Below are 18,027 nucleotides of genomic sequence, written 5' to 3'. Positions count from 1 at the left end.
GCTCCGCTGAAGCCAGGATGCCCTGCGGTTGAGATGAACTCGTCGCCACTCGGCGCCCCCCAGTGCGGGCACGCCCACGGATCCGCGTCCCCATGAGGTCAGCTGCCGACGCCTGCTACACTGGCGGCTGGGAAGCCGTCAGTCGCGATGTCCGCGAGGTCCCGTCATGAATGGGCAACGCGCCGTGGCTCCCAGTTGCCGTTAAGTCCGGGCGTCAGTCCCCGTCGGTGCCTGTGACCAAGACCGCGCTTCGGCCAGTCCTGCTGGAAGTTCTTGCTGTAGTTAGTCAGCCATGGTGCCGACCGGACTCGGGCTGACATCCAGAGCTGAAGTTGACATCTGGTGGCGAACGGATGACTCCTGCGAGCTGGAACAGACTTCCGGAATCGTCACCTACGAAGACTGAACGTTCGGATACGGACCACGTCCGTCCTCAGATCCGAACTGCTTCCTAATGGCTTCTCCCCGTTGCTGCCTGCGCTCCAGTATTTAAATCCGGTGGGAGGACGTTTTTTACCCCCGGTTTCAGCTTCTTGTTATTACTCCCGCAGTATATTGCAGCGTAGCTTAGCGTGCTGGCCTCACTTCCCTTACTCAGCACTCTCCAGGCTTCGCTCGGCGCTCGGCCTGCGTGCGTCCTTGCGTCAGCCGGCTGATAGACAGCAACTGTCAGCAAGGCTATCTGTGCCGCGCCTACTTCGTAATGCCGCGTTCGCCGGCTGCCCCTGTTTTGCCATTCTCCACTGCATGAAGCAACGCTTACTACATGTGGCCTCAACAGAACCAATCAACGAAACATCATCGATATGGGCTTTCGGAATCGAAGGGCCACTCGTGTACCCTTGATGACTGACTACACAACACAAAGCTTTTCGCCTCACCTGGACCCCTCGGCACCGGCACTGGACTGTTGATGACTGGAAACATGTTGCCTGGTCGGACGTGTCTCGTGTGAAATTGCATCGAGCGGATGGACGTATACAGATATGGGGACAGCCTCACGAATCCATGGACCCTGCATCTTAGCAGGTGACTGTTCAAGCTGGTGGAGGCTCTATAATGGTGTGGGGGGTGTTCAGCTGGTGTAATATGGCACCCCTGATATGTCTAGATACGACTCTGACAGGTGACATGTACGAAGGCATCCTGTCTGATCACCTGCATCCATTCATGTCCATCGTGCATTCCGACGGACTAGGGCAATTCCAGCAGGACAGTGTACACACACATGTCCAAAATTGCTACAAAGTGGCTCCAGAAACACGCTTCTGAGTTTAAACAATTCCGCTGGCCACCAAACTCCCCAGACATGGACATTATTGAGCCTATCTGGGATGTGTTGGAACGTGCTGTTCAGTAAAATTCTCCACCCCCTCGTACTCTTACTAATTTATGGACAGCCCTGCAGGATTGATGGTGTTAATTCCCTCCAGCACTACTTCAGACATTAGTCGAGTCTATGCCACGTCGTGTTGCGGCACTTCTGCGTGCTCGTGGAGGCCCTACACGATATTAGGCAGGTGTCCCAGTTTCTTTGGTTCTTCAGTGTGATAACCGAGTAAAAATACCGAAGTATGAATTAGTCATAGTAGCAGCGCTAAAATTTGTTGAGTTTGAATAAAATGTTTTTCTTTAAACGAGTAATTATTATTCGTTATATTTCCATTGCGTTATTATCGAAAATGTGAAGAGCGATCAATGCTATTTTAATAACGATGCCGTCAGAAACGAGTAAAAACATGTGCCATAAGAATTCGTACAGCATTCTGAGACAATAATGCGTCTGTTACAATGTTACATGGCCTGGTAGACAGTATGTGTGTACATGCACTGCGCATGACTTGTCCTGTCTGTTCTGTACGGTAATTTCACCATCCCTAGACTGGAAGTATTTTACAAAGTGCGCTATCAGTGCTGTGCAGTGCTGTGCAGTGCTCCATTTGCTATAACAGATTTAAAAAGAGAGGAGCCACAAGGGGCTTGCGACATCATATAGGAAGAAAACTGAAACTTAGCAGTTCATTCATAGTTTAGAATAAAAAAATAGAAAGTAGCTGACCTGCAGCATGTATCTACATAATATGCTTTTTCCTGCTTGTAGCCCTTGAAAACGGCTAAACTAACTCCAGAAATACAGTTCTTCAAAATCAGAGTTCACCCTTCAGCACTTATTATTCTTAATGTCCACATAGTGGGATGATCTTCGATTAGAACATGATTTCCGAGCAGAATTTCTAAAAACTAAAATTAGCCCGAGAACACTGGTAATTTTATGTACTATTCAGCCAATTACCACTTTCTGAGCAAAGCAATTAACGGTGGACAGACTAATTTTTCTTTTACTTCCCTATTTAACTTAATACACACATCAAACAAAGTTTTGCATCACCCCGGTTCCCAGAACTCCTGAAGATAAACATTGACTGGGGATAATGTATCACAAACACAGTCCCTTTGACTGCTCAGAGGTGTCACTAAACCCGCCCATAGATGTAAACAACCGTGCATGAGCAGCGCCTATTAGATGGAGGGGGTCCGACAGCCGATCAGTTGCAGTCATTACACCAGGAAGAAGGTACACGGGTCGTGTTGCCTGTACTTCAAGCATGCCTAAACGGCCAATACCGCGGTTCAATCGCGTCCGCCTTGTTACTTTGTGCCAAGAAGGGCTCTCAACAAGGGAAGTGTCCAGGCGTCTCGGAGTGAACCAAAGCGATGTTGTTCGGCCATGGAGGAGATACAGAGAGACAGGAACAGTCGATGACATGCCTCATTCAGGCCGCCCAGTGGAAGACCGCTATCTATGGGTTATGGCTCGGAGGAACCCTGACAGCAATGCCACACTGTTCAATAATGCTCTTAGTGCAGCCACAGGACGTCATGTTACGACTCAAACTGTGCGCAATAGGCTGCATGATGCGCAACTTCACTCCTGGCGTCCATGGCGAGGTCCATCTTTGCAACCACGACACCATGCAGCGCGGTGGAGATGGTCCCAACAACATGCCGAATAGACCGCTCAGGAATCGCATGACGTTCTCTTCATCGATGAGTGTCGCATATGCCTTCAAACAGACAATCGTCGAAGACGTGTTTGGAGGCAACCTGGTCAGGCTGAATGCCTTAGACACACTGTACAGCGAGTGCAGCAAAGTGGAGCTTCCCTGCTGTTTTGGGGTGGTATTATGTGGGACCGACGTACGCCGCTGGCGGTCATGGAAGGCGCCGCAACCGCTGTACGATACGCGAATGCCCTACTCCGACCAATAGTGCAACCATACCTGCGGCATATTAGCGAGGCACTCGTTTTCATGGACGACAATTCGCGCACCCATCATGCACATCTTGTGAATGACTTCCTCCAGGATAACATCGCTCGATTACAGTGGCCAGCTTTTTCTGCAGACATGAATCCTATTGAACATACTTGGGATGGATTAAATGGGGCTGTTTATGGAGACATGACCCACCAACCACTGTGGGGTATCTACGCCGACTCGCCGTTGAGGAGTGGGACAATCTGGACCAGCAGCGCATTGATGAACTTGGGTATAGTATGCCACGACGAATACAGGCATGCATCAATGGAAGAGGACGTGCTATTGGGTATAAGAGGTACCAGTGTGTACAGAAATCAGGACCACGATCTCTGAAGGTCTGGCTGTATGATGGTACAACATGCAATGTATGATTTTTATGAACAATGAAAAGGACGGAAATGATGTTTATGTTGATCTCTAATTTCCTGTACAAGTTCCGGAACTCTCGGAACCGAGGTGATGTAAAACTTTTTTTTGATGTGTGTATTTTGGTTCTATGTAACGTTCTTTATAAAAGTGCCACGTTCTTTAAAAATTGTAACATTCTTTAAAAATTTATGTGTTTGTTTGCCAATGAAAATGAAATGCGTAATGTTTGTGTTGTGTAAATTTACTGTGAGATGTGTTGTTGAGCAAATGATGAGCTTAATCAGTTTCACTGTAATCCAACAAAATTAAACAACTTAATCTGGAAAATCAATACGCAATGCCCATAATGAAATCAATCCCTCTGAAATTTGCCTTGTCCCGTGAGCACCGAGTTCTATGGCCCTGTACAATAAACTGACAAAACTCCCTGTGGAAATTAACAGTAAAATAAATTTTCCTTGGCTCTAGAGTCGCAACGGATGTAATCTTTGTATTCTGTACTCTCCACACTAGGCGTAGAATGTATGCAGTCTTGGCACAGCGAAGTACAAAGCCAGCCGTAAAATAGCTTCACACAAATAATATCAGTAGATTGGCTGATAAAAGAATAACTTTGCAGATGTTCAGTGAAAATACTGGATATTGGCTCAGCACTGTGCAGTGCTGCCCACATTGAAACTGTTACAGACATTAATACTTTTCTGATTCTAGCACATTAATATTTTTCTGATTTTGATTGAAAACTGATTAATTTTAGAAAAAATATCCTTGGATTTAAATAAACACGACATGGAAGTGGACGAGGTACTGATAACGGGGTAGGCTAAGACCGAAGCTTCAGTTTGAAAATTGTATTCAAAATAAAGTTTCACCTTCACAAAAACTGATATGAAACATTTTACATTAACTTCAAAATCAGTGAACTTCCCAACTGTTCTATAATTTTCACTTACTGTCGCAATTAAAAACATGACAAAATGTTTGACATCGGTTGACAAAATAGACTCCAAAATTTAACTTCTCTGTATCAGGATTACAAAACACACAAAATATTACAAATCGGATACACCTAATCAACCTGTACATTAAATCTGATGGAAAATACTTGGTTCTATCTTGAAGGGTCAGTATTGTAAAATTCAGCCAAATCCACAAATCGCATTGCTGCATACTTAAAGGTAAATATACAAAATTTCATTACCTTACAAATTTGGTCGCGTTGCTTTCCCTTGAGTTACAGTATAAATTCATTACTCTTCTACAACAGCCATGGACAATGATCAGTACTTGTTAACGATCATTATCACTTCAATTCTTGATAGTCTTGTAGCCTCACAGAATAATAACACACACTTTATACTTTTATATAAATAACTAAGACCTAATATTTACGGGCTCTGTGTGAGCACGAACTTCATCTTATAAAAGCTGTGTTATGTTACGTCCACAGACCAACAACTAAATTCTCACAGCTTGCCACTAGCTTTAAGTATCATATCCTACCTATAACAGAGTGTAACGGTAACTGCTACTGCGCTCCGCATGCTCCTACTTACAATCGAATCCGCCACTCATGCAACATCTTTGGCTCAGTGGTATCAAAGATATAATCTCTTCTACATATGAGAACCGTTTCAGGTCATTTTTCATGAATCATATTACAAAATCGGGCTCCAAATACAAGTGGACACCTCACAGTATCTTGGAACTTAGGAAGTCAAAATTTTCACGTTTATTATAGGAAGTAATGGGAACAAAAACCGAAAGTCGATTTTAACAGTCACGTTAAACTGGCGTTGAAAAAACAGATATAACCGAAAACCGGTTGTCTCAGCGATAACCACCATCCCTATTTCTGACTGAGGAAGCTTGCGCCTAATCTCTCCTCAAAGCAGAATGTGAATGGAGTTACTGCGGGCTGAAATGTTAACCATTTGCGTATCCAAACTTGTCTGACGTTTGCTGTGTGCCGCCTGCATTATGATATAATTCTAATGTCCAGCAGTGTATATGTGTGCTAGAGACTCTGGCTGGTACTGTGGATGCCCTTCTGTTGCAGTCGGGAGGTTTCGCAAGTCTGCCGTACCTGATGAGGCTGCTCTTTGGAGTAGTTTTCAGTTCTGTGGGCGACTGGATTCTGTCCGACCCGTACAGAAACAAGACCGTGGTCCGAAAGCTGTTCGTCATCCCATGTAAGTGGAGCTTGTATGTATTGTATGTTAACCGGGGCCTGGAAACGACGGAGATGCTCCGTCCCCGCCGCAGCCGCAGTGGTCCACAACCCCACGACGACTACCGCAGTCCACTTCACTCCCCCGCCGCCCCACACCGAACCACTCTTTCAGGGTTATTGTGCGGTTCGGCCCCCGGTGGACCCCCCCAGGGAACGACTCATACCAGACGAGTGTAACCCCTATGTTTGCCTGGGAGAGTAATGGTGGCGTACGCGTACGTGGAGAACTTGTTTGCGCAGCAATCGCCGACGTAGTGTAGCTGAGGTGGAATAAGGGGAACCAGCCCACATTCGTCGAGGCAGATGGAAAACCGACTAAAATCCATCCACAGACTGGCCGGTTCACCGGACCTCGACACAGTTCCGCCGGGCAGATTCGTGTCGGGGACTAGGCACTCCTTCCCACTCCGGAAAGCCGTGCGTTAGAGCGCTCGGCTAACCGGGCGGGAAGTGGAGCTTAATTAGTATCGTTAATCACGTCTCAGAAACTAGTTACAATATATGTGTACCTTTCTAAACGATTCATCCATTGTTTTTTTCCTGACACTCGTGCACAATAAGAGAATCTGAAAGAATTGTGAACGCTAGATTTCTCAAACAGATGGCAAGTATAATTTGTCAGTGAATATTACTTAAGCTGTTGTTATGAAGTAATTGCATGAATGGCGAATAGGAGGGTGGAGAGGTGTAAGACACATTCCATGGTAAGGATACACCTGATAGGGATAAAAGTTAGTGCTAATTACTGCATTAACATTTTCTGTACAATCTAAGGCTATGTACAACCATGGAATTCAGTCAGAAGAATTACCTATAAGCTATATTTTGCTGCTAGATATTTTAAGGAAACACATTTAGAATGGTGAACAATGCTTTCGAACTTTACCTTCAGCCCCTCACATTCAAGTGGAAAAATTCCTTTTTGTTTTTGTTAATATGCTCTCTACTGACAATCAGCGATAGAGACTCATCAGCGGAGTTTTATTCTCTATACTAACTAGGGACGTAGCCAAGATCTGATGGTTAAAACCGAATATAGTAATATGATTGTATGGTGTCTGTTCTTTCGGACATCTCGAAACAACAGACACCATGCAGAATCTGCAGCCGTGGAACATATTACGGAGATTAAAGGATGGGGGGGGGGGGGGGAGGTAATGGAAGGTAATACTGATAGCAGCTGCATCAGGACTTTGCGCTGCGTCAGCAACAATGAGAAAAAAATGTGTGCCGGAATGAGATCCGAACTCGTGATCTCCGCCTAGTAAGCAATTGCGTTAACCACTGTGCTACCTGTACACTGTATATCGTAACTGGGCGGACTATCTCGGCACATCTCTCCAAGCGACCCACATTCCCATCTAGCGCCACCTATACGCAGTCTCTGTTCCATGCCCTCTTTGCTCGATAGTTAAACCCAAATTTCTAGATGCCAGACACTTAGATCAGTACCAAACGTTGTGTGTCAATACAGTATCAACGAAAACAGCTCTTTAGTTCGTGCTGTGTGCTGTCGTTGTAACGAAACTGTTACGTGGGGAGACAGTAAAATTTTGCTGGGGCGTAAATTTTCAACATCCAAAAGAGATAATTTGATTTAAACAAAAAAAAACTCAAAAATTTGTTGTTATCCTTGTGTTCCGTAGACATCAAGAAACGTGCGATCATGGGGATGTTTCTTACTGATCACATTGGCCTCCACCACTCAAAGAATCACTTTGAGACAAATGCAAATGTTTACTGCTAGAACAGTTTCCAAAACGTTACACTTTAGTAATTAGTTCTGCAGTGACACAGCCGGCCGCAGTGGCCGTGCGGTTCTAGGCGCTACAGTCTGGAGCCGAGCGACCGCTACGATCGCAGGGTCGAATCCTGCCTCGGGCATGGATGTTTAATTAGTTCTAAGTTCTAGGCAACTGATGACCTCAGAAGTTAAGTCGCATAGTGCTCAGAGCCATTTGAACCATTTTTTGCAGCGACACATATGTACGAGTAGTTCAGTTGATTTCTTATACGTATCTTAGTTCGGTGTAACTCGGAGTAATCTGGTTCCTGCTGCTGCTGCTGCTGCTGAAGTAGTCGTTGCCTCGGTCCATTTCATCTGCAAACTGGATCAAGTTACGTAAATTGCATGAAATAATCCAGGCACCAAACCGTTTTATAGTGGTTTATTTATGACAAGCTGCACCATTTCTTCTTAGTGGGAGCCCACTCCACATAACAGGCTACATAGTCACTATACTGTACTACAACAATTAGATTATTGCACACACGTGAGACACAGTGGTTGCGTCTAAAAACTGTCTCCAACTGTCCATTCTTGAGCCTTGTGCTCCTCCTATTTATACGTTTTTTAACAATTAAGTCAACAAAACTACAGTACAAATTTATTAAATTAACAATTAAAAGTTTAACATTTTTATGAGTAACTCCACAAAACCTTACTTATTTTATGCTGAAACTGGCGCATAAAAATACTTTTACACAGGATATACATCATATTATATAAAATACTGAAAGATAACAATGCTAATTTAAATTTTCTTAATTATGGCTTCATTTGTAAAAGCAAAATATTGCGAACGTATATTGTACAAGCATGACCTACTAGTAAACAAATAGAATAATAAATTTTATGAGATTTAATGTATTACGCGAAATCGCTTATTAGATACCACTGGAATTACGGAACTTTCAAAACAGGAATGTAAAACAAAAGTGTTGTTTTATTTCATCGCCCAGAAGAAGATGCGTAAACGGTATTTAAAAGTAACACCAGAACTACGAAATATACGAAATGCGTATCTGTGAGCCGCAGACGTTACGATCTCTGGTACGTGAGTTGGTACAGCGATAGATCATCGTACTAAAGGCACCCAGTTTGGAACTCTATCTTTGCAGTGTTTTTTCCCGGTTTACACGTGAAACAAATCTATAGAGTACATGTGTACAGATAGGTGTGGTGTTATCGATAATGTACGCTATAGGTCTGCTACATTCAACTAACGAAATGAAAGCAGACTGCCAAAAGAACAGTGCTACAAACTTCAAAACGTCCTTTTACATGTCAGAAAAATGTTCCCTCACATAACAATTTCACGCGTAAACTGTACAAAAATTGCCAACAGTGAGTTTTAGTACAGCGACCTTACACTTTACCAACTCACCTACCAGAGATCTTCATGTTTCGAATTCACAGATACGGTTTGCCTATACTCCGTAGTTCTGGTGTTACTTTTAATTGTCGTGTACGCGTGTTCTAGTGGGCGACAGCACATAGCACGAACTAAATCGCTGTTTTCGTTGATACTGTATTGACACACAACGTTTGGTACTGGTCTGAGTGTCTGGGTAATATAGATTCCCGCAGGAATCGGATGTAATTGTGCATATGCACCGAATGTAGTGGATCCATTGCCTGTTGTCCAAAAGAACAGGCACCACACAGTCATATAACTGATTCGCATTGATGGGCGATGGAGACACCACATTCAGCGCGGATGCACAATAACGTCCGAGCTCTTGCAGAAATCTCTAAGTAGCTAATATGTACGAAAGAGCAGACACCACGCAATCATAGAACTGATTCGCCTTGATGTGCAGTGTATCCACCACATTCAGTGCGGATGCGCAGTTATGTCCGACCTCCTGCGGGAATCTCTAAGTACCGACCATGGAGAACATCGACACAGATGGCGCTACGTGGGAATGTGAGTCGGCAGAGATTCTCCACGTAGTTGGGATGAACACTTTGGTCAAGTAGTGCAATGGTTAACGCAACTGCATAGTAAGCAGAAGCTCCTGGGCTCAAATCTCCCATCTGCCCCACATTTTCACTCTTGGCCACTGATGCCACACAAAGTCCTGATGCAGCTGATATCGATAACCCTATCCCTTGCTTTTCCTTTCTCCTCCACCTCCTCCTTCAGTTTACATAAACCGAATAACAATTATTTAAAAATATGTGTCTCCCCTACCACATATAAAAGTCATTATCTGTCATTATCAATGTATGTACAATAAGTCTTTCAAGTTAAACGAAACTTGAAAGGCGCCAGCCGAGGTGTGCATGCTTAATTCTGTCACAATGATCTGTGTCATCTCCAGGTGAGGTATCGAAAAATCTCGTGCGACGAAATAACGACATGAAAAGGGTTGTTTGTTCTTTCAAAACCCATTAATAATCTAAATAAAACGGCATTCATTAATCTACTGAAATAATATGTCGGTCTAAACTGGCCCAAGTTTATTGCAGAATCTGCAGCAGAAGCATAATAAGAATTTTTAGAGAAAATAATACCAAGAGTGATAGTGCACAGAGCCAATAAAATAACGAATTGTTATGGATGATGAGCGCTATTAAGTGTGGCATGTGGGTTATCCTCACTCCAAACATGAGGATTGTGCATGTCGAAGACTCCATCACACCCGAACGTTGCTTCATCGGTAAACAACACAGAGGATGGAAATGTAGGATGCATTTCACACTCTTCCACCTACCACTGCGAGAACTGTGCTCTGGTTGGATAATCAACTGGTTCCAGGTTGTGGACACGCTGTAAGTGAAATGGACGTAAAAATTGCTCTCGAACGACTGTTCTTACATTCGTCTGATTCGTCCCCATGTTACGTGCAATTGCACGAGTGCTGATTGAAGGATCCCGCTCTACATGCTGCAAGACATCTTCCTCAAATCGCAGCGTTCTTACCGTGCGACGGCGTCCCTGTCCAGGCAATCTGCTAAATGACCCGGTCTCACGCAGACGTTGGTACACAGCAGCAAAGGTCGTATGATGCTGGATATGGCGATTACGATATTGCTGTTGGTAAACCAGCTGTGCAGCTCGTCCGTTGTGGTGCGCTGCGTAGCACGCACCAATCATATCAGTGTACTCACTCCAGGTGTATCGCTCCATTAGTAAACAGAGACAATGCGCTACCACTACACTGGTGGACACCAGTTGCCTACAACTGAAGAGCGTAATACGGCCTCCACCGGTTTAAGTAATCCTCAAAGGAAAAAATGACATTAGGGAAAAATATTTGTCCCTTACAACCTCCCAGAGTTTGTCGGTTTAAATACTTTTCACCCTGTAGATAATGCATTCATTCAACAAGGAGAAGTCAAGGAGACACAAGCCTATACAGTGGTAAACAGTTTTCCTAGAAAGATAATTAAATGTAGTAATGGAAAGTCATTAGTACTGTAAGATATTAAGAGAAGTTGAAAAAAGCTCAGGAGAATCAACGAACATCTTGTCTGCAATTGACAGATCAGATAATAAAATTAAATCAATACGGATATTGTTAAAACACAGACAGAAAAAGAAGACCTATAAGATGACATTATTTCTGTTAAAAAGAATGGGTGCAGTGTAAAAGAGATATCATGCGTAGTAAGTATTTTTAATAACTACTTCTTGGAAATCGGCTGCCATTTTATTTAAATCAGGGGGCAGAATTAGCCGTGTTTGCAGATGATGAAAGCGTTGCTGTGAAGCTGAAAAAGAGGCATCAATAGAGAAAATAATAAATGACGTTTTTGTGAAAGTTACTGAATGGTTTCGCACAAATGAGTTAGCTTTTGTACTGCTACAAATAGTTCAAAAGTGAAAGCAAAACACTATACTGAAGGAGCAAACGGAGGTCATTTAGTGAATTAAAAATTAATCTCACATCCCCATCTGTAATAAGAAACATTATCATGACTCTAAAAAGTTCATAGGGGTCACCAAACAATATCGAAAAGGACTTATCGAAGGCATTGCATTAGGTCAAGCATAATATTCTGTTAGAGAAGTTAAGTTTATATGGAAGAGTAGTCCAGCGAATGTCTGGTTTGCACCTTATTTAAGGAAGAGAAAGCAGTGTGTTGCCACAGGCTGTTCGAGTAATAGAATGAGTGAAGTTAGATGATATGCGTGGGGAGAAATTAAAGCAGGAGCCCCACAGGGTTCCGTCGTTGTCACACAACTGTTCTCGCTTTACGTTAGTGGGCTGCCATTTTATTTAAATCAGGGGGCAGAATTAGCCGTGTTTGCAGATGATGAAAGCGTTGCTGTGAAGCTGAAAAAGAGGCATCAATAGAGAAAATAATAAATGACGTTTTTGTGAAAGTTACTGAATGGTTTCGCACAAATGAGCTAGCTTTTGTACTGCCCAAAAATATCGCGCCCCCAATTAACCTAGTATACCAATGAGAAATAATAGTGTAGAATATTGTTAGTTCTTAGGCAGGCCATATTGATAAAACTTAAACCTGAAAAACCATATCGTAGACTTGCTAAAAAGTTTAGATTCATCCACTTTTGCCACGAGAATGAACTCTGACTATCTACCCAAGGAAATAAAATGACTGATTGATAGCAGAGCTGTTTTAAAATGTAGATTACAGGGGTTTTCCCTTAACAATTACAGCTACACCATAGAGGACTTCTTGAGTAGATATGATTAATAATATATTTTAAAAAACTGTATATGGTCAGCATGTAGTTATGCAAGTTTTATTTTTTATCTTGTTGCATGTAAGCGTCGCATGTTTGTTCTGCTGACACATTCCACATCATAAGGTTCATCGTGAATTTGATCTATGGAACAAGTAACTAACAAAAAACTGGACCCTTCCTTTGCGTTTTGGCACAAAAAATTGCCGGGTTCGATTCCCGGCGGGGTCAGGGATTTTCTCTGCCTCGTGATGACTGGGTGTTGTGTGATGTCCTTAGGTTAGTTAGGTTTAAGTAGTTCTAAGTTCTAGGGGACTGATGACCATAGATGTTAAGTCCCATAGTGCTCAGAGCCATTTGAACCATTTTGAACAAAAAATTGTTATTAAAGAGTAAAAATCGAGCAAATGCGCTGTGTTCCACTAATATTTGTTTATTAAGAACTGATTATTGGATAATTTGGCTAACGTCAGACAGGCAGTGTCCTAATGAGGTAGAAACTGTTTAATAATAAGCAAATGGTAGTGGGACAAACACACTTGTTTGTATAGCTTTCAAAATTACGAGTAGTAACTGTATGGAAATGTAAACGATTGTATGGCATTGTTGGCCGGGAGGCCCCATTCGGGGGAGTTCGGCCGCCTTATTGTAAGTCCTTTTTAGGTGACGCCACATCGGTGACTTAGGAGTCAATGATGATGAAGGACACACAAAACCCAGTCCCCTGCCGGGAATCGCACCCGGGCCCCTTATGTGGCAGGCGGTAACGCTACCGCTACGCTACGGAAGCGAACAGTAACTGTATGAAACTTCCTGGCAGATTAAAACTGTGTGCCGGACCGAGACTCGAACTCGGGACCTTTGCCTTTCGCGGGCATTTGCTCTACCAGCTGAGCTACCCAAGCACGACTCACGCCCGTCCTCAAAGCTTTACTTCTGACAGTATCTCGTCTCCTACCTTCCAAACTTTACAAAAGCTCTCCTGCAGATACTGGCAGAAGTAAAGCTGAGAGGACGGGGCGTGAGTCGTACTTGGGTAGCTCAGTTGGTAGAGCACTTGCCCGCGAAAGGCAAAGGTCCCGAGTTCGAGTCTCGGTCCAGCACACAGTTTTAATCTGCCAGGAAGTTTCATATCAGCGCACACTCCGCTGCAGAGTGAAAATCTCATTCTGGAGTAACTGTATGTTTAATGTCAGCAAAATCGTTCCAAATCCCCTCCGCCAAAATAATTTAGAATGACAGGCATTGTATAGATGTCGACATATAAATGTGACAGTGGTTGTTAACCAGAAACCCGCTTATGAAGTCACTCTAGCAGAAGTAAGTTTTGTCGATTCTCGCCTCTGTTTACCGCAGCGCACTTCTTACCGGCTGTGATGATGGCTGGGATGGGCTATGTGGGGAAGAACGAGGCACTCGCCGTGGCGATCCTGAGTCTGTCGCTGGGTCTGAACGGAGCTGCCACCGTCACCAGTCTTGCCAACCACCACGACCTCGCCCCCAACTACGCAGGTGAGTCCTTCATTCGCATGTTTCCACTCTACGAGGCTCAGTTTATAAACAGGCGCAATGCGTAGGAGCTGGATCCCTCAACAACAGTGATCAGTATGTTAAGTTTCACTGTAGGCTTGAAAATGGAACGAGAAATGTTTTCGTCCACTCGGTGCTCTAAACAATGTAACATTGAAATGTAGCATGCGAAACAATGCAAGAGGACGTGCTACTGGGTATTAGAGGTACTGGTGTGTACAGCAGTCTGGACCACCACCTCTGAAGGTCTCGCTGTATGGTGGTACAACTTGCAAGAGTGGTTTTAATGAGCAATAAAAGGGGCGGAAATGATGTTTATGTTGATCTCTATTCCAATTTTCTGTACAGGTTCCGGAAGTCTCGGAACAGAGGTGATGCAAAACGTTTTTTGATGTGTGTAATTTATGTATGTTACCAATTAATAATAAGATATGTGGTCCGAGGTGCCGCCTCCCAATGTCAGAATTGGCTTTGGAGCAAACGTGTTTGATTATCACTTATCTAGAGTATTGTGATTTTTGAAGACCAAGGATCGATCATACGCTAAGATATGAACTAAGTATGAAAAAGCTGACAGAAATCCACAAAGCTCCAGCTGATATTTCCAGTGCGTTGACAGGGTTAACAGTTTCTCGGTGGTGCAGTCAGTTCCCTAATAGTTATGCGATGGTGACTGTGACGTGATAATCACGAAATCCATTATCCATTCCATTCAACTGCTCTCCCAATTCCTTCGCCGTGTCTGGCACAGTTACTATGTCATCGGGGAACCTTAATGTTTTTATGTCTTCTCCGTGAACTTTAATTCATTTTCCAAACTTCTCCTTTGATTCCAACAGTGCTTGCACATTGTACAGATTGAATAACGTCGGGAGTGAGCTATAGCCATGGTACACTCCCTTGTCAACAACTGATTCCATTTTATGTCTTTAGATTCCCATAACTGCAGTCTGGTTTCCGTAAAAGTAATAGATAACCTTTTGCTACCTCAATTTTACCCAAGCTCCCATCAGAATTTCAAACAGTGTTTCCCAGTCAACATTGTAACAGGCCATTTGAAAAGTTCGCAAAGTATCTGCTTACTTTCTTTTTACTTTTTCGTGTCCGGAAACCAGGTCACAATCTTTCAGCCCAATATAGGGCTTCTTTCTGGTCCATCCACAAATCGTCGGGGTTGCACCTATAATCGCAGTTTGGGCAGGCGAGCAGCTGCTTCATATCCTGTACGGCGCCACAGTGAGACTTATCATCCGTGGTTCCAAGGCCCCATCTAATCATATTTGTCTCCACTGGGGCCACACCTGACCTTATTCGATTCAGTGTCCTTCATGTCTTCCAGTTTGTGCTGAATCCGCTGGGTGTTTCCTGTGCAGGTGGGTAATCAGCTGGCGGATCCTCTATTATCGTGGCTAAGAACCTTTTACGGGATTTCAATCGCCCACGTTCCTTGAAAAATTAAGCTGATTCTTATTATATTGTTGATTGCGTTCACTTAAACTTATAGCTGACTTTTTTCGGGTTCATAAACATTTATTTTTATCTGTTATTACTTTTAAGTTGTGATGTAATGTACTGTCACGTTCCATGACCTTGGAGATTTGATACTCAATTTGATCCTACAGAACTTGACGTGTAAATAAAAAATAATAATACACTCACTGCCAGAAAGGGATGCCGATCGTCAATAGTTTGTCTTAGCCTCTCTGTGAATTCATGTGATGTTCTCCGAGAGTTGTGACTCGCAAACCCGGCAGCTCTATATAATTTTGATAGGGAAGTAGGTTTCATGCATCCAGTTGTTAATCGCCATGTTTCATTAAGACTTATGTCGACATGCTTTGGATGTGTTGATCTGGACCATGTGGGGCAGGCATATTCGGCTGTAGAGAATCATAAGGCTTGTGCGGTGGTTCTTAATATGGAAGGTTTAGCACCCTGTTTGCTATTAGCTAGTTTCCGCAGAATATTATTGCTGGCAGTTACCTTTTGTCGTATCTTTTCGCAATGGTTCCTGTATGTCACAGATCTATCGAGCACCACGGCCAGGTAAGTTGGTTTGTCGGTATGCTCCACTGTGGTATTATTCCAAGAGACATTAAGTTTACGCTTAGCATGCCGGGATCGAAGATGGAAGGCGCTGACTTGTGTTTTGGACGGATTTAGCTCAAGAAAGTTGTTTTTGTAGTACCCTGACATTTCTCTAAGAGCTTTCTCCAGCTTCTGTTCTACATTCTCAAAGGTAATTGCCATGTCATCTGCATACAGAAAATGATTTGTGTGCTTAGGCATCGGTTGGTCGTTGGCGTACAGATTAAATAGGGAGGGCGCCAAAACTCTTCCTTGCCCGCATCTCGTGGTCGTGCGGTAGCGTTCTCGCTTCCCACGCCCGGGTTCCCGGGTTCGATTCCCGGCGGGGTCAGGGATTTTCTCTGCCTCGTGATGGCTGGGTGTTGTGTTTGATGTCCTTAGGTTAGTTAGGTTTAAGTAGTTCTAAGTTCTAGGGGACTGATGACCATAGATGTTAAGTCCCATAGTGCTCAGAGCCATTTTTGAAAACTCTTCCTTGAGCCAGACCATTTTTCTGGTTTCTCCATCTGCTCTTTTTCCCATTGAGGACAAGATAAAATTGTCTATGTTGTAATAGGGACTTGATAATCTTAACAAACTGATAGTCTCTTAGTTTATTATAGAGCTTCTGATGCAGCAGCCTGTGGTTAATTGTGTCATATGCAGAGCTAAAGTCGATCTCTTTGTTTTCGTGTCCTTCCTCTATATGTTCTGCTAAGTACATAATTTGGCTAGTGCATGATTTTCCAGGTCTAAAACCAGCTTTTAGAGGAATAAGTTTCATCTCAATAGTCTGTCATACGATTTAGAATAAATCTCTCATACAGTTTATAAAGGTGACACAGGAGAAATATTGGGCGATAGCTCTTTGGTGAATGAGGTGCCTTCCTAGGTTTCAAGAGTGCCACTATCCTTACCTTCCTCCACATCTTGGGGATCTTACATGTTTCGCGACATTGATTGAAGAGTGGGAGGATCCAGTTCTTTGTGCAGAGTCCAAAGCGTTTGATCTGCTCCGTGCACGTGTCATCCACCCCAGCTGCTTTGCCGCTTTTCATATTGCTGACACCCTTGTTGAATTCCTTCATTGTAGTCTCTCATTGTAAAGTCCTGTTAATTTTTACTTGCTGTTGTTTTGTATTAGTCTTTCCATTCAGGAGCAATTGATGAGCCACTTAATTAGGTGTTACCGCGGCAGACTGTCTGGGACCATTTGGGTCTCCGTCAAGTTTTTTTAATCAGATTCCAGGCTATTTTGCTGCTATTGTCATATCCATCCTCTCCAGGGTCTCCACCCATCAGTTTTGCCGAGCTTCACTTAGCATTTCCATCAGAGCCGTACCACATACTGTTGTTTCTTGATTAAAGGGGTCCTTTTGATATAAATCCTCGTATTTGGGTAGGATATACCTGGAGTCATGTGGGAGACCTGGGATGTACTGCTATCGGCAGCCTAGTGGTATAAGTTGTCTGGAGATTCTCTGTAGCATCCGCACAAATGCCTGGTAGTTCTCTGGGGTTGGGGTGAGGTTTACTGTGGCTTTATCTAGTTCCTCTGCGAAAGTTTCCCAATTGACCTTTTTAAAATTAAAGCTTCTGCGAAACGGTGCTGTAGTGGTCTTGACAGCCGTATACACCTGTATCCTACTGGTTTACGCTGTATTCGAGGTATATCCACGTTTCCATTTTTTAGCTGTGAAGAAGGAGGAAGTTTTAGATCATGGAGGATACTGTGGTTTCTTGTTTCTATCCATTTCTCCAATAGGTGTCCGTTTTCGTCTGTTTCACTATATCCCCAAGTGTTGCTGTGACAGTTAAAATCTCCTACAATGAATTTGGTGTTTTGGTTTGTGAAGTTTTTTGGCGGGGTGAAAGCAATTTTTTTCCTAGAGGTTTATACACGGATGTTATTGCAAAGTTTCCAATTTCAGCTGTTAGTATTTCAATATCATTGGCTGTAGATTTTCCGACAGAAGTCACCGTCATCTAAGCTCTAACGAATATGGCACTGTCTTGTTTAGGATGTGGTGCTTCCATAGCTAGTCGCGTTCCTTCTACTTCAGGT

General features: G+C 43.4%; 1 protein-coding gene across 1 annotated transcript in view; it reads left to right on the top strand.

Annotated features, from left to right (window-relative positions):
• The window catches only part of LOC124619668 (putative inorganic phosphate cotransporter), a 258,904-nt gene that overhangs the window by 219,250 nt on the left and 21,627 nt on the right, over positions 1-18,027 (top strand). Inside the window, exons 8-9 of the mRNA XM_047146207.1 lie at positions 5,749-5,881; positions 13,722-13,877. Of these exons, the coding sequence (XP_047002163.1) occupies positions 5,749-5,881; positions 13,722-13,877 (289 nt within the window). The remainder of the gene's footprint in view (positions 1-5,748; positions 5,882-13,721; positions 13,878-18,027) is intronic.

Source organism: Schistocerca americana, chromosome 6, assembly GCF_021461395.2.
Source record: "Schistocerca americana isolate TAMUIC-IGC-003095 chromosome 6, iqSchAmer2.1, whole genome shotgun sequence".
NCBI classification, from domain to species: Eukaryota; Metazoa; Arthropoda; class Insecta; order Orthoptera; family Acrididae; genus Schistocerca; species Schistocerca americana.
The sequence above is the reverse complement of the archived record's forward strand: the minus strand, read 5'-3'. Positions and strand labels throughout refer to the sequence as shown.